The sequence below is a fragment of the Balaenoptera physalus genome (assembly GCF_965194825.1).
Source record: "Balaenoptera physalus genome assembly, chromosome: 11".
NCBI lineage: Eukaryota > Metazoa > Chordata > Mammalia > Artiodactyla > Balaenopteridae > Balaenoptera > Balaenoptera physalus.
In genome coordinates this window covers 110,621,858-110,647,676 of record NC_138896.1, presented here as the reverse complement: position 1 = coordinate 110,647,676, position 25,819 = coordinate 110,621,858, and the positions used below count along the sequence as shown (strand labels likewise).

General features: G+C 50.9%; 1 protein-coding gene, 1 long non-coding RNA gene and 1 pseudogene across 7 annotated transcripts in view; all 3 read left to right on the top strand.

Annotated features, from left to right (window-relative positions):
• Positions 1–1,347: 1,347 nt before the first annotated feature.
• LOC309638676 lies at positions 1,348–6,148 on the top strand. Its single transcript, XR_014251237.1, has 3 exons — positions 1,348–1,361; positions 2,403–2,472; positions 2,846–6,148. It is a non-coding gene; the product is annotated as an uncharacterized lncRNA (long non-coding RNA).
• Positions 6,149–9,438: 3,290 nt separating this feature from the next.
• Positions 9,439–25,819, top strand: part of SLC41A3 (solute carrier family 41 member 3) — a 67,525-nt gene continuing 51,144 nt past the window's right edge. For 4 of the 5 annotated variants that reach the window (XR_014251042.1, XR_014251043.1, XM_082413994.1 and 1 more), the window contains exons 1-2: positions 9,439–9,586; positions 18,270–18,556. Coding sequence is in view for 3 of the 5 variants with exons in the window: in XM_082413994.1 (XP_082270120.1) it covers positions 18,302–18,556 (255 nt within the window). In the remaining 2 variants the exon portion in view is untranslated. Of the gene's footprint in view, positions 9,587–9,824; positions 9,966–18,269; positions 18,557–25,819 lie in introns of those variants that run through there. The other variant, XM_082413995.1, reaches the window with a different exon arrangement.
• LOC309638270 (mitochondrial import receptor subunit TOM20 homolog pseudogene) lies at positions 18,576–22,245 on the top strand (annotated as a pseudogene). The gene has a single exon. The product of its transcript is annotated as a mitochondrial import receptor subunit TOM20 homolog pseudogene (transcript).

Sequence of the window (25,819 nt, the reverse complement as noted above, 5' to 3'; positions counted from 1 at the left end):
GGTGCCACCCTCCTGGTGTGGATGTGCTCAGCCCCTGGACCCTGTCCTGCTGGGGTTTTTTGAGCCTTCATGTAGGCGTGATCCATCGTTAACTCCATTCGCGGCCCCTCTCCCCTCTCTGGAGGATGGTGGGGGGCGGGAGAAGGGCTGAGAACCGGAAGCTTCTCCTCCTGGCCTCGTCTTTCTGGTGACCAACCCCACCAGGAGCCCCCGAGAGTCGCCTCAATAAACAAAACATGCTCCCAGTGTTCTTATCATTTAGGAAATTACAAGGGTTCAGGGGCTCTGTGCCAGGAGCTGGGGCGGAGAAAACATGTATTTTCTGGTATCTCACAGTAAGGAGCATAAGACTGAGTTATCTGCCATTTCTTTCCCTTTATCCCCTTCTTTCCTAAGTCATAGAACTCCCACATTGTACCCGGGCCCATGGCTGCGTGAAGGACGCAGAATTCCCAGCGTCCTTTGCAGCTGGGCAGTGGCCACAGGGCCCAGTCAAGTGGACAGAGCTCCAGTGGATGTGGTAGCTGCCCCTCCTGAGGCACGGCCTGCAAGGGGAGTCGGGGCTCAGGCTGTCACCCCCTCCCTCATCCCCTGGGGCGGGCTGGAGGCGGCCCGGTGGACCCGGTGGTAGGCGTTTTCCCAACAAGCAGATACGTCAGGGTGGTGCCCGGAGGCCATGGAGAGCACGGGAGGGAAGACGCCGAATCCCCACCGTCACGGAGGGGACCCGCCAGCAGCCCGTTACATGGAGACAGTGAACTTGCCCCTCCCTTTTTATAATGTTTAAATGCGTTTGTCCTCAGCGAGTTGACAGAAGGGTTCAAGGCAGTTTAGAAAAATAATACAATTAAAATAGGCGTGGGTGAATCAGGGCAGAGAAGTGCAATAGGAAGGAAGACGAGCAGGAACGCGGTTGGCACGGACACTGCCTGCAGGGAAACTCTATCCGCTTCTAAAGCTGGAGCACAGTTTAGGCAGGGCTTTCCAGCTGCCGAGAGTGGGAGGAAACCTGATCGGTGACCTAATTCGTGGTGTCTGTGCGACAGAAACAAGCTTGTGTTTCTGGAGAAGAGAACGAAATTCATCTTACGAGTCCTCCTAAAACACATTTTACAATGTGATGACCGCTGTCTGACACGATTTTACACAAGGTGGTGATGAAATAAAATTCGTATTTTAAGGCAAGACAAGAAAAAATTAAACATAAACTTCTTCTCTGCCCTTTGGCCTCCTCCCTCCCCAATAGTGTGCATGGGCGTCTGCATTGGGTGTAACCTGACCTCCCCAATGGCAGAAATATCTGCTCAGCCATAGAAATCCATTTTCCTCCTTCTGGCGACAGCCATGGAACTCCTTAGAAGGTAACATTCCTTTCCTTATCCTCTAAGAGGTCACGATGACCCACCACTCACCTTGTACGTGCAGACATCTTTGGTGGACTTTACGGACAAGGCCATATATCATTTCCCTTAAAGATAGTGATTGGTGCAGAACAGACTGGTCAGACGACCTGGGGAGATACTGGGCTGCACCTAAAAGAAGTTCTTAGCTCAAATACTTACGTATGACCTTATTAACGTCACTAGCTGTATTACTTGTATTCTGCCTATTTTACAAGATTATTGTTTCTTGCATTACCAAACCCGATAAAAATAATGATGACCAGGTGACCTAAAACAATTGTCAAACACATAGTTCTGTAAGATCAGTGATTGTAATAGTGTAACTCTAGATATGGGAAGAAGCTACAAGAGGGAACCATTTCCTGGACCATAACAGACTAGTAGGACAGGCGGCCCAGAGGCTTTGGGCTACTGTTAACAGGGCCCAGTCCAGTAACAGCACATTGAGTGGCCCATCAAGGAAATCCTCGCCTGACCTGGGAATGAGCATTCCTAGTGCCATGGGATAAATTGGTCATGAAATGCCTCCCAAACCTTGGTCAAAATTAAGACAAAAAAGAGGGGGCTGTGACATAAAGAATGTTGCCCACCATCCAGTCCTACAAGAGTGAAGTCATCAACCACCACAGTCGCTGACTTACAGGACACGCTGAAGGGAATTCAGGGCGAAGATCAGGGTGAGGCACTTTGTGCTCGGGGAAAACTGGCAGAACTGACCCTCAGCGAGTTCGAGATCTTCAGGAGAAAATTTTTATGAACCTGGATTCTCGCCTCTTCCCGCACTTAGAAAAGCACTGAAACCATTAAGGTATCTGTCCCTCGTGAATAGCAGTAACCTCCTACCAAGCCGTGTGCTTGGCTGCACGTAGGCCTTCGTCAGAATCACACACAGGCTGCCCTCCCCCCTCACCTCTTCAGGACAAGCCTCAGAGTTTTCTGAGAAACCGTCTCCCGGGTTATAATCCTCAGGTTGGCTCAAATTTTCTGTTTCTTTCTCAGATTGACTATTGATTAACTTTTCATCGACAGCAGTAAGCTTCAGACAGTTGTTCTCAGGACCTTCCGCAAGGTGAGCTGAGGACATGTCCAACCACATCCACTACGACCCCTGCAGGGCAGCTGGGGTGGGGGCACCCCTGCTCCAGCCACAGGGCTCGGTGGGAGGGGGGCTGGCATTGCCCGCTGTTCACACTGCCGCTCTGGGCCCTCCGCTGGTCGGACTTGAAGAGATGGAACTCACCGGAGGCCAAGCCTTGCATTTATTCAGGAAAATGTTTCCGACGTGGTAAAATCGGGGCCGGTGGGGATGTTCAGGATCAAAACATGGTCACAGGATTGCTCCACATGATAAAGGAAAGAGCATTCGAAGGGAGGAGGTCCCACGGGGCTCAGGGGGCTGAGGGGGGCATGCTGTGTAAGCTCCTTCCCCTCCTCCCCTCCAGAGGACACGGTCCCAGAGACGAGATGGTTCTGTGCTCGAGGGGACACGGAGGGGACACGTGGAGCGGCCAGGCGTCTGCTTTCTATTTCATATAGTAGATATGATCTGGTGATAAGTGCTTGGAGAAAACCACAGCAGTAAGGCATGGGGAGTGCTGTCTGGGGGGAGAGTGGGTGGTGCGCTGCTATTTTATACGGGGCGCTCAAGAAGGCCCTTCTGATAAAGTGGGATTTGAGCAAAGACCTGCAGGGAGAGGGAATGAGGTGGGACCCACATGGCGAGTCCTAAAAACGGCCACGATTTTCGGAGCTGCTTCCACCAAGTAACGGGGTTGCTTCTCCATCCCTTGAATTGGGCAGGTCTTGTGGCTTGCTTTGACCAGTAGGATGTGGCAGATGTGATGCTGTGCCTGGTCCAAGCTTCAGCCTCAAGAAGACACACAGCTTCCGCGCTTGAACCAGCCCGAACCAGCCTCGTGGAGGGTGAGAGACATGGGCCCAGTGTCGCTGGGCCCCAGAGCACAGCCGCCCAAGTGGCCGGGAACTGACCGCAGACTCGCGGGTGAGGATCCGAGGAGACCAGCCCCAGCACTGACCACTGAATCGTGGGATAAATAAGACTGCTGTTTCCAGCCTTGCAGCGGCAGGGTGGTTTCTCGTGCAGCAAAAGCTAACTGATACAGACAGCTTTAAGAAGTGAAATCTCTGAGTCAATGTTTCAGTGCAGGTTAGACTAGACTATAGGACTCAGGCAGGGAAGGAAGGGCTAGACTATAGGGGGCTGTAGTACAGCTATACGTTTTTGGAGCATCCAAAATAACCACTAGGGAAAAAGTCAAGTCAATATTCTCAATGCTGCCCATCCCAATATCTTCATTTTATATTACAAATATTTTTATATCCCCCTTTTTATGTCCTCTAATGATTTGCAGGTCACATTACCCACCTGTACACGTAATCTAAATAAATTAATATATTGCCCTCACTGTAATACAGATGAGAAATAAAAGAAAGGGATTTTAAGGAAAATATTATGTGCTTCAGTACATAGAGGTGGGAGAGCTGGGGTTCTGCTCAGGCTCTGGCAACTAACCTGAATTCAGATTGCTCTCACGGTAGAACCAGGGGGCTCAACTGCAAAGTGGGTGAGGCCTGATCAGGGCCTGTGCGTTTACGAAAGGCTCCAAAATTATAAAATTGTGGTAAAGTACACATAACATAAAACTTAACCGTCTTAACCGCTTTCAAGTGTACAGGTCAGTGGCATTACGTATGGTCACGTTGCCGTGCAACCGTCACCAGCATCATCTTCAGAACTTCTTCATCTTGCAAAACTGAAACTCTCCCAGCAGAGACTTTAATGTTAGTGGCAAGTGAGGTGATTCATGGAGCTGAGCTGTCACTCACCGCCAGAAGGAAAAAGATGCACACTGTTCACCTGTAAATCTGTGCCTGGTCTCTACACAGTACACAACAGATTAGAGCTGTGAGGGCATCAGATCCCCCAGGTTACGGGCTCAGTCCCGCAAGTCTGCCCGCCCCCCAACTTCAGATGCCAGTTGCCAGTTGAAGCCAGGTTGTCACGTGTGCTTCTGACCCACCAGCTGTAGATCAGAGGTTCCCACGACCCCCTCCTCAGGTTTGATTAACTTGCTAGAGCAGCGTGCTAGAGCAGAACTCAGAGGAACACTTTACTTACTAGATCGTAGGCTTACGATAAGAGGATGTGACTCAGGAGCAGCCCGTTGGAAGAGACGCACCGGGGAGGGTGTGGGGAAGGGTCCCGAGCTTCCACGCCCCTCCCCCCACCCCACCCTCCTCTCCCAGTCTCCACGCCTTCCCAGCCTGGGCGCTCTCTGAACCCGCTCCTTCGGGGTTTCTATGGAGGATTCCTTACGTGGGCGTGATTGGCTACATCACGGGCCCCTGGTGACTGATTCCACCTCCAGCCCCCCTCCCCTCCTGGAAGGTCAGGGGCTGGGACCCACGTTCCAGGCCTCTGATCACACGGTGGCTCCGCTGGCATCCAGCCCCATCCTTGGGTGGTTTCCCAGAGTCACCTCATCGACATAAGGAAAGACACCTTCATCCCTCTCAGCCCAGGAGATTCCAAGGGTTCTAGGAGCTCTGTGCCAGGAACAGTGGACAAAGACCAAATACGTCTTTCTTATGGGCCGAACTCCAAGGCAGGGCATGGCCTTTGGGAGACGCTGGGGAGGGAACATGTGCCTCTCACGGGTTGGGGGACAGACGCTCACTGACCCCAGATCTCTTCCCTTTGCCAGCTTCTCTTCAAAGTGCAGGACTATTTTTAGCGGTGGCTCCGTCACTTTGGGCCCTGCAGGTCCGGGGCCCTGAGGCGCCTTCTCGGTGGCTGCTCCCTCTGGTGGCCCTGCCCGGCCGGGTCCTGGGAGCTGGACCATCGCTCCTGATGCCCCACCTGGAGGGAGAGCCAGCAGCTTCTCCAAGGTGCACCCGGGTGCCTGCATTTTAGGCTCCCTGCTCGGGCCTCGGCAGCGTAGGGTGGAGAAGACCCCCAGGCTCCCTGCCGTGCGGAGGCCGTCCAGCAGGGCGAGAGGCCCCACGCCCCTGACCCAGCACTGCTGGGCACCCTGGAGGGCAGGCCCGTTTCTTCCTCCCTGCTGCCCCCCAGGCCCAGCTCCCGAGCACATGGCAGGAGGGCGCTGAGCTGGGCACACAGAGGCCCGAGCCCCCGGCCTCGCAGCCCCTTCCGCTCCTGGGTCTCCGTGATGTCCCCACAGAAGCCCACGAGGGTCGTGTGAGTGAAGCCCAGAGCCGGCCTCTGCTGAGCAGGGCAGTCTGGGCTGGGGATGCAGCGCCGGCCCTGGATTATCCGAGAGCCGCGGGGGGATCCCTGAGGGCCCTAGACAAGACTTCATCGTCATTAGAGACCAAATTGCATTCCTTGGAGTTCTACTGTTTCACATGGAAATGCCATATTATGACTTTAGTTCCAAACACCAGACCATCCATAGAGCGGTGAACTCTTACCTGGAGCCCTGGGTTAATCAGAGTGCGGCCCTTCACCCACTCACTGTCGTGTGTTTGAAAGACACAGGCCGATGGAATGGAGAGACTGGCCTTAGAACAGAGTGTGAAGCCCGGCTCTGCCTCTCGAGGCGTGGCCTTGACCTTTGGGAGTTTCCTCATCCATGAAAGGGGGTCCGCGGGTCATACAGAAAGCACAGGGGCCCAGAGCACATGCCTGGAAATCTTATGCCCTGCCGCCCGCACCCCCTGCAGCCCGGCTGTGGGACCTGCAGGGACTCCCGGGAGGTCTCTCTGCCCTCGTGAGCCACCTGCCTACCTGGCCTGAAGGTCCAGGGCTCCGTTGTCCTGGAAACAGCCCTCACTTGAGGCCTGGTGGGATAGGAGTTGGCAGGGCCTTGGGGTGGGATCTCCGAGGCCCCGGCAGGACAGGACTGAGCTCCAGGCGCCCCGGCTGCCTCCCACTCCCCACCCCCACCCCACCCCCGACTCTCCCAGCGGGTTTCCTGGGACCACCTCCCAGACAAGCTCATCTCCAAGTCTCTTCCCGGCGGGAATCCAAGGACGAACCAACAGTCCCCTGAGGAATCTGGGGTGTGAGAGGCAAAAATACCCTCCCTAGTATAGCACAGTGACGTGGCTAAGAGGCGTCGGGTGATCGCAAGGAAGGAGGCCGAGGACCCGTGCCTGACACTCCCCGGGGGCAACAGTTCCCAAGCAGAGGCCGAAGGAGGCCGTGCAGAGGGAGCCTGTGTGGGACCCGGTGGGCAGGAGGCCGGGGGCTCTGAAGGCACAGCTGAGCGGCACTGCAGGGCAGGTGGGCTCATTGTGGGAAAAGGCTGAGGGCCCTAAACTCCAGTCACTTTGCGGGGTCAGTCTTGGGGGGAAGGCAGGGCTTGGCCAGCCCGTCACCAGGGCCCCTGCCCAGCAGGTCTGCCCACCGGCCCTGACACTGGGTGGGCATGGAGGGCAGGAGGGAAGGGGGTGGCACCAGGGCTGCTGCCACCAAACTGAAGCCCATTTGGGGAAGAGAAGGACTGGCCGGGAACAAGTGTGGATGCCGTGGTGGCAGAGTGACAGCAGGAATCTAGGACAGACGTGAGGAAAGGTGCAGGCAGGGTCAGGCCTTCCTAGTGCCCCAAACATCCCCCAGTGGGCCATTCGGGTGCCTGGACTCACCCGTCAGAACTTTAATGGTAACAATAAACTTAGTAGCAGCAAACACCTCCTGGGCTCCTCGTTCGTGCGCTGAGGGCTTCACAAGGACCTTCCTGTCGTCCTCCAACCTGTGAGGCAGCACTCATACTATCCCCACGTTACAGACGAGAAAACTGAGGTTCACAGCTTTCCTAAAATCAGCCTGCTGTGAAGTATTAATCCCCTGCCTTAGTCAGATTAGGGTGCCATAACAAAGCGCCTCGCGCTGAGCAGCTTAAACAACAGAAGTTTATTTTCTCACGGTTCTGGAGGCTGGAAGTTCCCAGATCAAGGTGCCTGCAGGGTTGGTTTCTGGCGAGGCTATTCTTCCTGGCTTGTAGACGGCCACCCGCTCGCTGGGTCATCACGGGGCCGCGGCTACTCGTTAGGACACCAGTCCTAGCCGGGCCCCCCTCCATGACCTTAGTTAATCTTTATTGCCTCCTTATAGGCCCTATTTCCAAATACAGGCACACTGGAGGTTAGGGCTTCAACGTGTGAATTTTGAAGCCACAGCTGAGCCCATAATATCCCCTAACACTGAATGGAACTGTACCATTTGCAAACGTCTTTTGTGTCTGCGTATCTTACATTTCCATCCAAAAACTACAGTTTGGGCAGAGCAGCTCTTCACAAAAGCTACTCACTGCTTGGAATCTGGCCAGGGCTCTGGACACCCAGCGCTCTGGGCACCTGTAAACACCAGTGAGAGGGGAAGCGAAGGGGCAAACTGGGCACGAGCCAGCTTGCAGGACTGGTGCACGCTGCCTGCCACCTGCCGAGGCCCCAGAGAACGGGCCCCGCATCCTGGCACGGCAGCCGTCCTTTGGAGCTTGGCTGCGGCTGCCCCTTTGCAAGAGGGCTACATTCTCTCGTGCTTTCTCTACTACGGAGGTCAACTGTAAGTTGCCATTTATCATTATGCTTTGGCTGGTTTATTTTTCTTGTAGTAAAGTTAAGAATAAAATGAAATGTTTCTTGTGCCCATAATTATACTGAACCAAGACAGCCACAAAATTTACAGAACCCAGGGCAAGAATACAAATGGGGGCCCACAGCCATATTTGCATTCATAGGAATTGCAAATAAAACAAACAAGTTGTAAAAGGGGGGTCATTCTAATTTCTGGCCTTGACAAATGTACCTCCATAGCAACTTGGGAGGCCACTGGACTTCCCAGTGGCCCTGTGAGAAGGGATAGCCCGTGTTCCTGGACCCGTTTCTTCTTTGGATTGCTGATCTGGGCACATCAGCAGAAGGGGCTTGGAGCCAGTGGGAATTCCTGGGTCCCAGGTAGCTGGAGCAGGTCTAGAAGTTGAGAGCAGGACTCCTGGCTACAGGTGACATGACCCCTGTTCCATGGGGAGGGCAGGAGGGGCCAAAGGATGGCTGGCCCTCTGAAGTCCAGGTGCCTGGGGAGTTCCAAAACCAGACATGGGTCAAGAAGGCCACATGCTCCTGAAAAACAGAGTGCACGTGTGTCTGTGACTCTGGAGAACTCTGTTTCACATGCAAAGTTGTCTTTTGTTTAAATAATATAGTGCAGTATTTACTGAGTCTTGCTAAATATCTGGCCTTCATCTGCACTTGATGGTCCCTCCCCTGCCTGGGACTTCTCTCCGTGGGACCACATTCTGGCTGTGACCCTGAGCAGGGTCCCAGCAAACCCTGCAGGTGAGCTTTGCCTGAGACCCCCTGCAAAATCTCATCCCTCCTCCCACCTTGGCTAGAGCAGGCCAACGGTCAAAAGACAGCTTTGAGTCCATCGGGGAAAGCTGAACCGCTGGGTATTATTAACTTTGTCAGGTGTGATGCTGGTATTATGGAAATGTTTCAGAAAACAGGCCTTATCGATTAGATAAAGACTCAAGTATTTACAGGTGAAATATGTCTGCTGGATGCTTTAAAATTACTGCAGGAGAAAAAAAAGGTGTGTGCGGGGCCCGGCATTTAGATGAAAAAAAAAAAAAGCACGATGCAGCGCATGCCCGCAGCCGGCATGAGGGGCGTGGGGCCATTTCACTGCCCCGGGCCGCCCGAGCGTTTCCGGGACGACACCGACGGGGGAAGACGGGCCCTCACGCCCCTCCTCCGGGCCTACCCGCGGCCCTGTAGCCGCCAAGGCAGAGAACCGTCCCAGGGCGGGTCTTGTCGCAAGAATCCGGGGGAGCCCGCCCTGCAGCCCGGGGAAGGGGGGAGGCGATCTGCGCGACCCAACCGGCCCTTCCCCCGCCGGTCCCCCCAGCTCCGCCCCAGGGCCTGTCCCGCCCCCGAGCCCTGGCCCAGAGTCCCGGTCCGCGGGGTCGCGCGGAGGGGCCCGGGGAGCGCGGACGCCGGGTTTGGGGGCGGGAACTCCGGGCCCGGGGGCGGGGATTCCGGTTTTAGGGGGCGGGGACTCCGAGCCCGGGGGCGGGGCGGGGACTACGGGTTTTAGGGCGGGCTTTGGGAGAAGGCCGCCGTCCAGCCTCCTCCGTGGCCCTTGCGGCCTCGCTGCTCCTCCAGCCGCGTCGCTTCCCGCCGCCGCCCGGGGGTATCCGGTGAGTGCGGCTCTGCGCCCCATGGGCCCGGGGTGGGTTGCGCGGAGGGGGCGGCCCGGGGCTCCGAAGACCCGGGGCCAGGTGGGCGGAGGGGGCGGCCCGGGGCTCCGAGGGCCTGGGGCCGGGTGCGCGGAGGGGGCGGCCCGGGGCTCCGAGGGCCCGGAGCGGGGTGGAGCAGAACGTACTCGGAAGAGGAGGCAGGACTGGGGGAGCAGGGGGCGGTCCGCGCGGCCGGGGTCTGGAGAGCGGGACGGGACACCCCTCGGCCCGGAGCGTGGGGGCCTGTCGCTGGGTAGCTCTGGGGCCCGCGCCCGCAACACCCGGCGTCGGCGCCGCCTGGCCCGCTCCCCACCCCCACCAGTGATGGGAAAGCACCCAGGTGGGTCCGGCACTGCCTGCCTTTAACGGCCCTTCCAGGTGATTCTGCTGCGGTGTAGTTAAAACCGCTGACTTAAAACGGCAGAGCCTCTGAGGGTTTGTGCTGGGGGTGGGGACAGGCCCCGTGTCCTGTGATGCAGATGCATTACTCCCCTGTGTCTTCACGACCCTAAGGAGGCACAGAAATTTAACTTTTCCAAGGACACACGTATAGGAGGGGAGGAGCTGTGGGGGGGTGAGGCGCGTGTGGGGGGGTGAGGCGGGGGTGGAGGGTGAGGCGCGTGGGGGGTGAGGCGGGGGTGGAGGGTGAGGCGCGCGTGGGGGGTGAGGCGTGTGGGGGGTGAGGCGCGCGTGGAGGGTGAGGCGCGTGTGGGGGTGAGGCGGGTGTGTGGGGGTGAGGCGCGTGTGGGGGTGAGGCGGGTGTGTGGGGGTGTGGCGGGGGTGGGGGGTGAGCTGCGCCTGTGGGGGGGTGAGGCGTGTCGGGGGTGTGGCGCGCGTGGGGGGTGTGGCGCGCGTGGGGGGGTGAGGCGCGCGTGGGGGGGTGAGGCGGGGGTGGGGGGGTGATGCGCGCGTGGGGGGGTGATGCGCGCGTGAGGGTTGAGGCGGGGGAGGGGGTTGAGGCGCGCGTGGGGGGTGAGGCGTGGGGGGGTGAGGCGCGCGTGTGTGTGGGGGTGAGGTTCCTGTTGGGGAGTGAGGCGGGGGTGGGGGGTGAGGCGGGGGTGGGTGGGGCTGGGTGGAGTGGGTGCTGGGCTTGGCGGTCCTGCTGGAGCCTGGCTGCTCACCGCTGGCCTGGCTCGGGCGGCACGCAGGGAGGGGCCGATGGCTGCTGAGCGCAGAGGGACGGGTCTCTGTGGTTGTGTCCTGAAGGGTGGGGGAGAAGTGGACTGAGAGCTGGGGGGTAACTTGAGGTCAGGGGAGCTTGTTTTTGAGGCAAGTCCTGGAGCAGGTTCCTTTCCCAGCAGACGACCCTGCAGAGGTTGACTGGAGAAACCGAGGTGAGGAGACCTTGCAGGTGGGCGTCCTTGAGCAGCTGAGGTGGGCCTGGGGCAGGGGGCTGCCTCTCTGGCCCTCTCCGCCCTGGTGGGGGTCAGCGGGGCAGTAATGGTCGGGCCGTCCTGGGGTCTGGTGAAGATTAAGGAAGTAGAGCATCGCCCCACGTGTCATGGGCGTGGAGTGGTTAGTTTTGAAGAGATGAGGGGTACGGCCCTGAGGCCCTGGGCCCACAGCCCTGTTCTGCTCAGCGTCCTCCCTCCTGTGGGTTCCACGTAGAATGCAGAGTGGGGACCCGAGGTCCCGCTGGTGGGTTTGGAGCACGGGCGGTGCTCGGTGGGGCAGGTCTGGACCCCTCCTCCCCCTCCGCTACTGCCTCTGCCCCATGGCCTGACCTGGCATCCTGGCTCAGATTACCAGCATCGCCAAGAGTGTGGCAGGAATTTAAAGGAAGGTGTTGGGCTTAGAGGGTCGAGGGCCAGAAGGCCACGGTGTGGGGGGAAGTGGGTTCCAGCCCTTATGAAGGACCAGGGCTTGGGCCCCCAGTGAGGGCAGCCCCTGCAGGTGGGCGGGCCAGCGGGTGTCCCTGGGCTGGTTGGCAGGAAGTGAAGGGCAGGTGGGAATAAGTAACTCCCAGCCTTGTTAAGTGGTTTGCTGCCTCTTTGAGCCAAGCAAAGCCTGTCCCGGCCCCAGTTCTGCAGGCTGGAGACGAGGGGCTCCCCTGTGCCTCCATTCATTGTGCCCTGGGCACCCCTTTTCTGCCCAGCACCTCCTCTGCTGCCCACAGTGTGCCCCTGCCCCTGGGGAGGGGCTGCATGACAAGTAGCCACGTGCCCCTGCTGGGTTCTTGCCTCTGCTCTTCCTGAAGCTATAAATCCTCTGGGAAAAAAGTTTACCAGCAGCTGGGTGCAGTAAGCCCCCCACCTCATTCCTCGCCTGAAACTGTCTGGGGTCAGCTATTGGGGATGACAAGAGAAGACATAAAGACATATCTACTGAAGAGAGGGGTGGAAAGGTGTATACATTTTATATTAAAAAACATCCAGGATCTAGAACATTGATTTAAAAAAAAATACAGTGTGAGAAAGAGAGTGAGTGTGAATGTGAGAGTGTGTGTTTATGTGTACATTGTGTATATATATGTATATGTGTACATTGTGTATATATATGTGTATGTATACACTGGAAGGATATGCGTATGTGTACATTGTGTATATATATGTATGTGTACATGGTGTATATATATATGTGTGTACATGGTGTATATGTGTATGTGTACACTGTGTACATTGGAAGGATATGTGTATGTGTACACTGTGTGTACATTGGAAGGATATGTGTATGTGTACACTGTGTATGTGTGTGTGTGTACATTCAAAGGATATGTGTATGTGTACACTGTGTATATACATGTGTATGTGTGCATTGGAAGGATATACCCTAGACTTAGCATTAGTGATCTTGGAGCAGGAACATTGTTGAGGACTTAAACTTATACCTTTTTGTATTGTGTAAATCTTATTTCTCATGAACACATTACTTGTGTAATAAAAGCAATCAAGTTTTTATTTTGGAAAGGAAAGTAAGTTGGATGGTCCCTCAAGCGTAGAACAGGTGAATGGATTGTGGTATATTCACGCGGTTGCTTTCTATACAACAATAAAATGAAACAGATTCAGCAACGTGGCTGCATCTCAGAAATGTAATGTCCAGTGAAAGAACAAGACATGAAAAGAGTAAATGGAGTGTGATCTTTTTTTTTTTTTTTTTTTTTTTTTTATGGCTGTGTTGGGTCTTCGTTTTCTGTGCGAGGGCTTTCTGTAGTTGCGGCAAGTGGGGGCCACTCTTCATCGCGGTGCACGGGCCTCTCATTATCGCAGCCTCTCTTGTTGCAGAGCACAGGCTCCAGACGCGCAGGCTCAGTAATTGTGGCTCACGGGCCTAGTTGCTCCGTGGCATGTGGGATCTTCCCAGACCAGGGCTCGAACCCGTGTCCCCTGCATTGGCAGGCAGATTCTCAACCACTGTGCCACCAGGGAAGCCCTGGAGTGTGATCTTATTGATCTAAATTGCAAAGTGAGCAAAACACTACTATGGGATCCCCTGCTTACCCATGGGGGATACGTCCCAAGACCCCCTGTGGATGCCTGAAACCACGGTTGTGCTGAACCCTGCATATACTCTGCTTCTTCCTGTACATACATACCTGTGATGAAGTGTAATTTATAAATTAGGCACAGCATAACTACGCTTGTGCCTTGGGGCCGTTATTAAGTAAAATAAGGGTGACTTGAACACAAGCGCTGCGATACCACAGCAGTGGATCTGGTAACCTACAAGGCTAAGTGAGTGACCAACAGGTGAATATGCCAGACAAAGGGATGATTCACGTTCCCAGCAGAACAAAGCTGAACAGTGCGAGCTTTTGTCACACTGCTTAGAACAGCACGCAATTTAGAACTTATTTCTGGAATTTTCCATTACTTTTGGACCATGGTTGACCTCAGGTAACTGAAGTCGTGGATAAGGGAGATGACTGTCAGGAATTCCCTGGCAGTCCAGTGGTTAGGACTCTGCACTTTCACTGCCGAGGGCGTGGGATCAATCCCTGGTCGGGGAACTAAGATCCCGCAAGTCATGTGTGGCGCAGCCCCCGCCCCCCCCCCCCAAAAAAAGAGTAAAGGGAGAGGACCATCTGTTGTTTAGCTCTGTAGTCATAGTTGGTAAAAGTGAAGGAGAAATAGAACAAGCTGAGGTGTGATCGTGTCTGGAGTTAGCACTACTCTGGCGGGGAGTAGGTATTTCAGAGAGTCTGCAGAGGCTGGGAGTGTTCTGCTTCTTGACCTTATTCCACAAATGATTCATACTTTCTTTTGAAGTATAAATCACATACCAAAAATTCACCCTTTAAAATGTACAGTTCAGTAGAACAGAAAACCCACGTCCACAGAGACTTGCATAAGAATGTTCAGAGCAGCATTATTCCTAACAGCCCAAAGTGGAAACAGCCCAGATGTCCATCACCTGAGGAGAGGATAAAGAATATGTGGTCCAGCCACACGATGGAATGTTACTCAGCTGTAAAAAGGAGTGCAGTACTGATTCGTGCAACAACATGGAAGAACCTTGAAAACATTATGCTAAGTGGTATCTTAATGTGGTTTTGATTTGCATTTTCCAAACAATGAATGTTGAGCATCTTTTAATGTGCTTGCTTATTGGCCATTGTGTATCTTCTGTGGAGAAATGTCCATTCAACTCCCTTGCCAATGTTAAAATTGGGTTTATTGTTGAGTTGTAAGTGTTCTTTTTATATTCTGGAAACTAGATCCTAATCAGATATATGATTGGCAAATATCCTCTCTCATTTTGTGGGTTGTCTTTTTACTTTCTTGATAGTGTTCTCTGAAATATAAAACTTTGAAATTTTGATGAAGTCAATTTTACCTAATTTTTCTTTGGTTGCTTGTACTTTAGATGTCACATCTAAGAAACTGAAGCCTAATCCAAGGTCACTGTGTTTCGCCTATGTTTTCTTCTATGTGTTTTATAGTTTTAGCTCTTAGGTTAGGTCTCTGACCCATTCTGAGTTAGGTTTTGTATGTGATTTGAGGTAAGGAACCAAATTCGTTCCTGTGCCTGTGGATGTCCTGTCGTCTCAGCACCATTTGTTGAAAAGACTGTTCTTTCCACCTTGAATAGTGTGGGCAACCTTGTTGAAAATCAGTTGACTGTAGATGCACGGGTTTATCTACGGACTCCCAGTTCTGTTTCATTGATTTGTATTTCTAGTCTTACCCCAGTACTACATGGTCTTGATTACTCTAGCTTCATAGTTAAGTTTTGAAATCCTGAAGTGCGTGTTCTCCAACTTTGTTCTTTCTTCCAAGTTTGTTTAGGATTCTGGGTCCCTTGCATTTCCATATGAATTTCAGGATCATCATGTCATTTTCTCCAAAGTAGGCCACTGGAATTTGGACAGGGATTGCACTGAATCTGTAGATCAATTTGAAGTGCTGCCATCTTAACAGTGTTCACTCTTCCAACACATGAATATGGAATATCTTTCCATTTGTTAGGTTTGTAAAACTTTCTTTCAACAGTGTTTTTCAGTTTTCAAGGTAAAAGTTTTAAACTTCTTTTGTGAAATGTGTTCTTAAGTATTTTATGCTTGTTGATACTATTGCAGGCACAACTGTTTTCTTAATTTTTGGATTGTTCATTGCTAGTGTATAGAAATAAAACTTAACTTTTTTGTATCAATTTTGTATCCTACAACCTTGCTGTACTTGTTGATTAGCTGTAATAGTTGTGTGTGTGTGTGTGTATGTGTATGTATTCCTTAGGATTTTCTATGTACAAGATCATGCCATTTCTAAATGGAGGTAGTTTTACTTCTTCCTTTCCAACCTGCATGCTTTATATTCACTACTGAAGTCGTCTTACCTTGGACTTTTCTTTATGAGAATATTTTTATTACTAATTCAGTCTCTTGTTATAGGTCTTTTAGTTTAAAAAAAATTTTTTTTCTTGAGTTAGTTTGTATGTTACTAGGAATTTGTCCATTTCATCTAGGTTTTCTAATTTGTTGGCATACAGTTGTTCATAGTATTCCCTCATAATTATTTTAAAATTTATAATTTTGGAAGTAATGTTCCCACTTAAGTATTTCAGTCTTTTCTCTTTTTTTCTTGGTCAGCTAAAGGTTTGTCAATTTTTTCAGTCTTTCCAAAGACCCAGCCTTTGTATTTGTTGGTTTTCCCTATTGTTTTTCTATTCTTTGTTCCACTTATTACCACTCTAATCTTTATTACTTCCCACTCTGTATTTTTTCAGAGGGGTGGTGGTGATTCTGCTCTTTTTCATGATTTTTCTTAAGGTGAAAGATCATTTATTTGAGCTCTTCTTTTTTAACATTGGTACTTAAAGATATAAATTTCCCTCTAAACACTGTCTTCCCAGCATTCCATAAGTTTTGGTATGTTGTATTTTTATTTCTCTCAAATAATTTTCTGATTTCTTTTGTGTGTTCTTCTTTGACCCATCAGTTATTTGAGCATGTTTTTTAATTTGCACATATTTGTAATTTCCCAAATTTTCTTCTGTTATTTTTTCTAATTTCATTCCATTGTGACTGGAGAACATACTTTGTATGGTTTCAGTCCTTTTAAATTTGAGACTTGTTTTCTCCCCGATGTGTGGTCCATTCTGGAGAATGTTCCATGTGTACTTGATAATAATATGTATTTTGCTGTTGCTGGGTTGCAGTGCTTTGTGTTCTATGTCTTATGGTTCTTTCTGTTCCTTTATCCTCCGTTACTGCCTTCTTTTGTACTAGATCTCATGTATTTTCTAGTGTGCCCTAACCTTTATCATTGTATTTATATATATGAGATATTTATAAGATATATATATATTATATATATATAGTTATTTTTTTAGTGGTTGCTCTGAGGGTTACAAGTAGCACTTTAGCTTATAACCTTCTAACTCAAATTAATAGCAACTTAATTTACTAGTATATAAAACTTTTGTTCATATATAGCTCTGTGCTCACCCTTTTGTGGCCTTACTGTCATACAAGTTGCATCCTTCTACACTGTGTGCCCATCAACACTGATTTATAACTACTGCATTTTGCAGTTGTCTTTAAATCAGATACAAGAAAAGCGTTACTAACAAAAAAATAACGCTTACACTGTTTTTTAAAATATGCCTGTTAGTTACCCTTGCTAATGCTCTTTACTTCTTCATGTGGACAAACAGCTGTCTGGGTCCTTTCATTTCAGCTTCAAAGTCTCCCTTTGGTATTTCCCCTAGGGCAGATGTGCGAGTGACAAATTCCCTCTTTTCGTTTTATCAGGGAATCAATTTCACCTTCATTTTTGAAGGATAGTTTTGCTGCCCATAGAACTCTTCAAGCACTTTGAACGTGTTATGGCTTCTTGATTTCTTCTGGCTCCACGATGTCTGATGAGAAAGAGCTGTTAATCTTACTGAGGATGCCTATACACGATGGGTCATGCTTTCTTTCTTTAGATATGGTTCCTTAAGTTCTTTGAACATATTTTAAATAGCTGATTTAAAGCTTTTGTCTAGTTAGTCTGGACATTTAAAATAAAATAATGTGGCACCTCTGGAAATCAGATTCTCCCCTCTTCTTCTCAGGGTTGCTTGTTATTGCTGCTTATTGTAGATGTTGTTTGTTTCATGACTTGTCAGAACTAATTCTTTAGTCTGTTTTCTCTGTTGTATGTGGCACTGAAGCCTCTGCTTGGTGATTGGCGGAGATTTCCTTGAATGCCATGCCTGGTGCCGATGGGTCTCTCAGTCCTTGCCAAAGGGGCCCTGTGTGCATGTCGGGGCATCCCTTCAACCCTCACTTGGGTAGTTGGTAGCCCTACCTTTGCCTTCACTTCCTGCTTGTACTGAGCCTCTAGATCAGCCAGAGGTGAGAGCTTGGGTCTCCTCGGGTATTTCCTGAGCATGTGCACAGCCCAATGCCAGTGGCCTTCTAGTGTCCTGGGATTGTGTGGGACCTTTTCAAAACCCACGTAGGCATCTCATTCCCCAGCTTTTCCTTTTAGGCTTTTTGGCTAGTGTGTTGTTAACCCCAACTATTATCTACTGCCTCAGGCAGCCAAAAAGGGAAAAGTCTTTTTATACGAAGTGAACCACAAGTCAGGTGAAATACAGAGAGTCTGCAGCTGGCATCTTCTAGTGAGCTACCTGATGTCCAATAGTGACAGTTCTTTGGGAACGAGGCTTTGAAAAAGCTCTGGCCCATTCTGATCTTTCCAGGCAGTTGGTTTTTAAGGCTGCTGCAGAGCTGGAGAGCAGCGGATGGGACTAAGGCAAGTTAAAACATGACAGACATCGTGGGCATCACTCTGTGGCTGTTTGTGCTGAGATTCAGCATTTTTTCCTGAAGAAATGTGTTGCTGCAAGCCTTTGATTAATATCCATAGTTCTGAAAAAGAAGATTCTGACAGTTTTTGTCAGTTCTCTTGTTGCTTTTATGGAGGAAAGAATTTTCAGAAGTCCTAATACCTCCAGTTTTGCTGACTGCAGTTCATATATATTTAATGTTCACTTCTGTATGTACTTTTTCCCCAAACATGTGCATATTGAAGTAAAGACTGTTGTAAATCCAGGTTGCAGGAGGCCATGTGGAGCAGGCTCCAAGGGAAGGGCTGTGGCTTAGCCAGAATGATGCAGCCTCTGCTGGACAGACGGGCGTGAAAACCTACAGGCCGTCAGCCCCATGGGGGTCAGGAACTCTGCCCTACAACCCCTGTTGCTTTATGTCTCCCAGATTAAGGCTGCCAGGGGCTCAGCTGTACTCAGATGGATGGGACGGAGACCCGACAGCGGAGACCAGAGGAGCTGGGCCTGCTGCACGGCCTCAGCACAGGAAGACTCCCTGAAGCCTCGGAAGATGGACTGCTGAGTGTCCCTGAGAGCCAAAGGGTGGCCCCTAAACCCCTGGGGCCTGAGCTCAGCAGGGAGACCACCTTGTCCATTGGCCTCCAGGTGACAGTGCCCTTCCTGTTTGCAGGCCTGGGACTGTCTGGGGCAGGCATCCTTTTGAACTATTTCCAGGTAAGAGGGGACTAAATGGGGATGGTGGGGGTGGTGTACTGTCTAATGTCAGCCTGGTACACATTGTGTCCAGCTTGGGGACAAGGGGCAAGACCTTCTCTTCTCAAATACCATTTTTCTATAATTTTGGCAAGATTCTTTTAGTTACTGATGTCAGAGACTAACTTTAGCCCAGGTTAAGCTTTAAGAGACAGTTATTAGCTCATACAATTGAAATATCTGAGGGGCTGGATTTCAGGCCTGGCATGATCCAAGTGCTTAAATGGTATCAGGTTACTGGCTCTTTATCTGTCAGCTCCGTTTCATTTTCAGGCAAGATTCTGTACTTAGAGGGGAGGGTGGCCCTTGGCAGTCAATCCTTTGTAAGTGTGCTCTAAAAAAAAAAAAAAGCTTTCCGCGTCCCTCGCTGCGGGCGTCGGGACAGAGCGGCGCAGTCCGCTCGGAGGGTTCTAGGCCAGCGGCTTCATTGCGGGCCCCACCGCCGCCGACCCCACTCCTCATTGGAGAGGAGATGGAGGGCCGGAACAGCGCCGTTGCCGCCAGCGTGTGCAGGGCCCTTTTCATTGGGTCCTGCATTTACTTCGACCGCAAGAGGCAGAGTGACCCTACCTTCAAGAACAGGCTGCGAGAACAAAGAAAGAAACAGAAGCTTTCCAAGGAGAGAGCTGTACTTTCCAAGTTACCTGACCTTAAAGATGCTGAAGCCATTCAGAAATTCTTCCTCAAAGAAATACAGCTTGGTGAAGAGTTACTAGCTCAAGGTGAATGTGAGAAGGGTGGACCATCTGACAAACGCAATTGCTGTGTGTGGACAGCCACAGCAGTTACTGCAAGTGTTGTAGCAAACTCTTCCACCACCAGTGTTCCAGAGGCTTCTGACTAAGCTCCCAACAATTAGAGGATTGGAAGTGCTCAGAGCTTGGCTGAAGATGATGTGGAATGAGAAACAAATATCACCATAACCATCTCAATTAAAAAATATTTTTAAAATCTTTAAAAAAAAAGATGAAGAAGAAGAGAGAGACTTCTTGGTCAATATCCACATCAGTCTGCAAAAATTGGCCCTGCTGTCAAGTGTCCACTCCTGTTCCAATTAGTGCTTCCTGAGGGATGACATTCTCTGCTCGGCAGCTTGACTTCTCTTGTCGTCACCCTATGAGGGGAGGTAGGCCCCTTGATTTACACTCTAACAGAGCCCCATGGCGTAAGGAACTGGGAGTTACCCATCAGACAACAAAGCTACCAGTGTACCATCCCTTTCTTGTTCTTTGAGTATCAAAAGCCCCATTCCTCCATCAGCATGATCGGCAGAAGTCCTCCCTGGAAGAGCGTGATACCTAAGAATAATTGAAGCCATTAGTGGCCAGGTCGTCGCTGTTGGTTGTCAAGGAGCTGAGAACACAGACTGTCTGGAATGGTGAGCCGGGAGGGGCGGCAGCCTCTGCCCCTCTTGCTGCAGGCGCTCCGTGCCCAGGGAACTTAGGCCTGCCCCTCACTGATTTGGAACCAGTCGGGGTTTGAGTCCCAGTCTGCCACTTAGCTGTAAGGCTCGTGCTTTAAAATTTTTAAGACCAACACTTAAAAATCAACAGATGTCACATAAAAATTCAAGTTCCTGTTTTCCCTTGAAAATCTGGCAACTCTTCCAACATTGGACCCACATTCCCTCACAGCCACAGTTAGTGGTCACTGCCCTCTCGGTGTCCACGGTCCCCACCGTCCCTCGGTCTGCACCCACTTCACTCCACTACCTGCCTGCCCCTCCCCTGCCACCTGGGGTCCTCAGTGACCCTTCCAGCCCATGCAGTCCGGTTCCTCGTAGCATCACAGCACTGGTGACGGCCAGCTGCCCTCCCAGGTTCCTCCCGGACCTGCTCAGGCCCCAGCGTGGCTATGTGTCACGCCAGAGTCCCTGCCCTGGTGTGACTCAGCCCCAGGCCCCCGTTTGGTCTCTGTGATCCCCAGACCCCTCAGCCCTCTCCTTCCTCCAGTGACCTGGTGCCCTGCGGCCCCATATCCTTCTTTACCCGGTGGTGAGTCACACCGCTGTAGCCTCCAGAGCACCTTGGGGCCTGGCTTCTGCGTCCCAGAAGTTCACATGCCGCAGACCTCCCCCAAGAATTCCCTCTTCCACCTGAAGACCTCCAGCCTCCTCGCCACCCTCCTCACCACCCTCCTGACTCTGTCTCCCTGAAGTCTGTTCTCTGTGCCGCGATTTTCAAAAAGCCTATTTCATTGTGTGTTCAGTATAACACCACCGAGCATGTATCCCCTGCACACGCACACGTGCTCACTGATACATACGGACACTCGTGTGTAGGTCACGTACATGTGCATATTTATACACACATTGGTTGATATATGTATGTCTGTATATTTACACACAAGTATGTATAAGTCCCCTGCACACATACGCTGGTTTATAAGTTGCACTTGGAGCGGCAGGTAACAGAACACCGTGTGGCTTGGGGCCCAGAGTCCAGAGCAGAACCAGCTGGGTTTGCGTCTGACCTTTGTCACTGGCACAGGCCGCCCTGTGTTCCTGGTTTTCTCCTCTTAAACCAGAGCTAAGGGAGAACTGCCCAGGTCGGGCTCCCGGGAGGTCTGTGACACGCGGTGCCGGGGCCTTGGACTTGGGCCTCGCCCATGAGGGTTCATGGCCAACGTTCTTTTTCTCGTCGATACTCCATCACAGGTAGTTCTGTGCTGATGTTTAAGAACTTATACAAAAGCTGCAACTCAGATAAGAATTAGAGATACCTGTTCTAGTGTTTTCTTCCCATGCCTGGGGGCGGGGCCCGGCCAAGCAGCCCCACGATGCAGCTCTCCTCAAGTTTTAAATCTCTGTGCACTTGCCTCCTGCCTCTGGGATAAAGCTCCCAAGCTCCTAAAATGCATCCGAACATCCTGGGCTCACCTGGCTGTATCAGGATGCTTGCAGCCACAGGTACCAGAAAACCCGACTTACAGTGGGTTAAGTAAGAAGAAAATACGTCATCTCCCAAAACGAGGTTTCCAGGATAGGGCGATTCCGGGGTTGGAAAGCGGTGTCACCACCAGCCAACGATGTGTCCGAGGACCCGGCGTCATCCCAAATCCTGCTGGTCAGCCCCCACAGGTCAGCTTTGTCCTAGAGGCACGTCGTGTCCAGAGGGAGAAAAGCAGGCCGTGTTCTGGTTCCTCCTCAAGTGCAAGGAAACTTCCCCGGGGGACTAGCTCCCCAGCCTCTCCCCGGCCAGATGGGAGGCACGTCCCACGTCGAAGCCACATGTAGGCAGAGGGGCTGGAACAGCGTGATCAGCTGGCCTAAGTCGTGGTCCGAGGGGTGGGTCCTGCTGCTCCACGGCCTCACCTGGGCCTCCCCTCCCCAGTCTCCTCTTCCCCCTCCCGGGTCGCTAGGAGCCTTTCCTGGGACGCCGCCCCCAACATCACTTCCCGGGGCGTTGGCCTCTACCTCCTCGGTTGAATGAGACTCCCTGAGCCCAGAGGCTGCACTTTTTTTTTTTTTTTTAATACATTTGTTTTTCTGTAAAAGTAAAGCATTCAGGTGCCCGAAAGGTCAGCATGTGCACGGGGACAGGACGTGCTCCCTGCCTGTCCCCAGGCTCTCGCTTCTCCAGGGCAGCCAGGACCTGCACCTTCTCGTCTGCCTCTGTGCATTCTTCTCACCCTTTTATCCACGTGGTGGCACATACAAACTGTTTTGTGTTTTTTTTTTGTTTTTTTTTTTTTTTTTTTTATTTGTAACCTAAAAAATATTTATTAAAAAAAATTAAATTTAAATAGCCACCTGTGGGTGGAGGCTGCTTATTTTTTTTTTTTTTTTTTTAACATCTTTATTGAAGTATAATTGCCTTACAATGGTGTGTTAGCTTCTGCTTTATAACAAAGTGAATCAGTTATACATATACAATATGTTCCCATTTCTCTTCCCTCTTGCATCTCCCTCCCTCCCACCCTCCCCATCCCATCCCTCTAGATGGTCACAAAGCACCGAGCTGATCTCCCTGTGCTATGCGGCTGCTTCCCACTAGTTATCTATTTTACATTTGGTGGTGTATATATGTCCATGACACTCTCTTACCCTGTCACATCTCACCCCACCCCCTCCCCATATCCTCAAGTCCATTCTCTAGTAGGTCTGTGTCTTTATTCCCGTCTTGCCACTAGGTTCTTCATGGCCTCTTTTTTTTTTTTTTTTTCCCCTTAGATTCCGTATATATGTGTTAGCATACTGTATTTGTTTTTCTCTTTCTGACTTACTTCACTCTGTATGACAGACTCTAACTCCATCCACCTCATTACAAATACCTCCATTTCATTTCTTTTTATGGCTGAGTAATATTCCATTGTATATATGTGCCACATCTTCTTTATCCATTCATCTGTCGATGGACATTTAGATTGCTTCCATGTCCTGGCTATTGTAAATAGAGCTGCAATGAACATTTTGGTACATGACTCTTTTTGACCTATGGTTTTCTCAGGGTATATGCCCAGTAGTGGGATTGCTGGGTCGTATGGTAGTTCTATTTGTAGTTTTTTAAGGAACCTCCATACTGTTCTCCATAGTGGCTGTATCAATTTACATTCCCACCAACAGTGCAAGAGTGTTCCCTTTCCTCCACACCCTCTCCAGCATTTATTGTTTCTAGATTTTTTGATGATGGCCATTCTGACCGGTGTGAGATGATATCTCATTGTAGTTTTGATTTGCATTTCTCTAATGATTAATGATGTTGAGCATTCTTTCATGTGTCTGTAGGCCATCTGTATATCTTCTTTGGAGAAATGTCTATTTAGGTCTTCGGCCCATTTTTGGATTGGGTTATTCGTTTTTTTGTTATTGAGCTGCATGAGCTGCTTGTAAATCTTGGAGATTAATCCTTTGTCAGTTGCTTCATTTGCAAATATTTTCTCCCATTCTGATGGTTGTCTTTTGGTCTTGTTTATGGTTTCCTTTGCTGTGCAAAAGCTTTTAAGTTTCATTAGGTCCCATTTGTTTATTTGTGTTCTTATTTCCATTTCTCTGGGAGCTGGGTCAAAAAGAATCTTGCTGTGATGTATGTCATAGAGTGTTCTGCCTATGTTTTCCTCTAAGAGTTTGATAGTGTCTGCCCTTACACTTAGGTCTTTAATCCATTTTGAGTTTATTTTTGTGCATGGTGTCAGGGAGTGTTCTATTTTCATACTTTTACATGTACCTGTCCAATTTTCCCAGCACCACTTACTGAAGAGGCTGTCTTTTCTCCACTGTATATGCTTGCCTCCTTTATCAAAAATAAGGTGCCCATATGTGTGTGGGTTTATCTCTGGGCTTTCTATCCTGTTCCATTGATCTATATTTCTGTTTTTGTGCCAGTACCAAACTGTCTTGATTACTGAAGCTTTGTAATATAGTCTGAAGTCAGGGAGCCTGATTCCCCCAGCTCCATTTTTCGTTCTCAAGATTGCTTTGGCTATTCGGGGTCTGTTTTGTGTTTTGCTTTATTCGCTTTACAGTGTATCTCAGAGGTTATTCTTTGTAAATATGTTAAGAGCTTCCTTTTTTTAAAAAAGATTTTTTATTTATTTATTTTTATTTTATTTATTTTTGGCTGCATTGGGTCTTAGTTGCAGCGCACGGGCTTCTCTCTAGTTGTGGCGTGCGGGTTTTCTCTAGTTGTGGCACGCGGGCTCCAGAGGGCGTGGGCTCTCTAGTTGAGGGGCACAAGCTCAGTAGTTGTGGCATGCGGGCTTAGTTGCTCCGCGGCATGTGGGTTCTTAGTTCCCTGACCAGGGATGGAACCTGCGTCCCCTGCAATGGAAGGCAGATTCTTTACCACTGGACCACCAGGGAAGTCCCAAGAGCTTCCTTTTTTTTAATGGTCGTTCAGTATCCCATCAGGCAGACAGACATACCAGAGTTTATTCACCATTTTTCCTCTGATGTTTGTTTAAGTTTCACAGCTATGTTAGTTTGCTCGGGCTGCTGTAACAAAGTACCACAGATGGGGTGCTTTAAACAACAGACATTTATTCTCCTGTCCTGGAGGCTGGATGTCTGAGATCCAGGCGTCGGCAGGGCCTCTCTCCTTGGTGTGTAGACGGCCGCCTCCTCCCTGTGTCCTCACGTGGTCATCCCTGTGTCTGTCTGTGTCCGCGTCTCCTCTGACTATAAGGACCTATTGGATCTGGGCCAGCCCCCCCACTTCCAGCTTTCTGTCTCCAAATGCAGTCCCATTCTGAGATGCTGGGGACTGGGGAGGGGCACACAAGTCAGCCCTTAACAACTTAGAGCAGCACTGCTGACAGCGCCACGTTCTTTACACGTCTGGGTGAAGGAGTGGGACGGATTGCTGCAGGTAGAGCTGCTGGGTCAAAGGGCATAGGCGTCCGTAACCATGATAGACGTGGGGCTGCTCCCACCTCCCTTAACGGTGTATCTTCAGCCTCTGTGATCTTTCACGACCTGGCAGTGGATCGTACACTGTGCGCTGTGGCCTCTGCTCCAGGGAGTGAGCTGTACCGGGGCTCGGAGCTTAAGCAGCCCCTGTGCCCCACGGCTGCTGTGGGACAGCAGTCAGCAGAGCTGGGTTTCGGCTTCAGGTGTCGTGATGCTGCAGCCGAGGGGTCAGCGTGCTGAGGCCTTCATCCCTTCCCCTCGGGCATGTCCAGCATGGCAGCTTCATCCAGGTGTGGGGTCGGAGAAGGAGACCGTCTGCTAGCGAGATGGGTCCCAGGAGCAGCGTCTTTGCCGGCTACCGGACGCATCAAGTCCCTGAGGTCAGCTCACCCTGGGGGTCGTGGTTCAGAGGCCAGGATCCCTGGAGGCCGTCACTGGGACCGCCAGCGGTGTTCACTGTAGTGGGATTTGCATTTCTCATCAGGAGTGAGTGAGGTTGAGTATCTTTGGATATGTTCTTTGTCCGTATTTCTGAGGAGTGGTTTTTGTTTCTGTATTGATACTTCGGGGCTCTTTACATCTTAAGGAAGTTGGCCCTTCCATTGTGATATGGATTGTAAGTATGTTTCCCATTTTTCCATTTATCTTTTGACATTGGTTTTGGTGGTTTTTTTGCTGTGCGTGTACTTTTTTCTGTAGTTAGATTAACACACTCTCTTTCGAGGGTCTGAGCCTGCGTCCTCCTCAGCGACAGCGGCTGCCCCTCATGCAGCTGCCCTGCCCCCCAGGCCCCTGCAGGCCGCACAGGCCACAGGTCAGAGGGCGCCTCTCGGGAAGGAGGAAGCCCCACTCTGTTGTGCGTCTGCGCTCTGCATTGC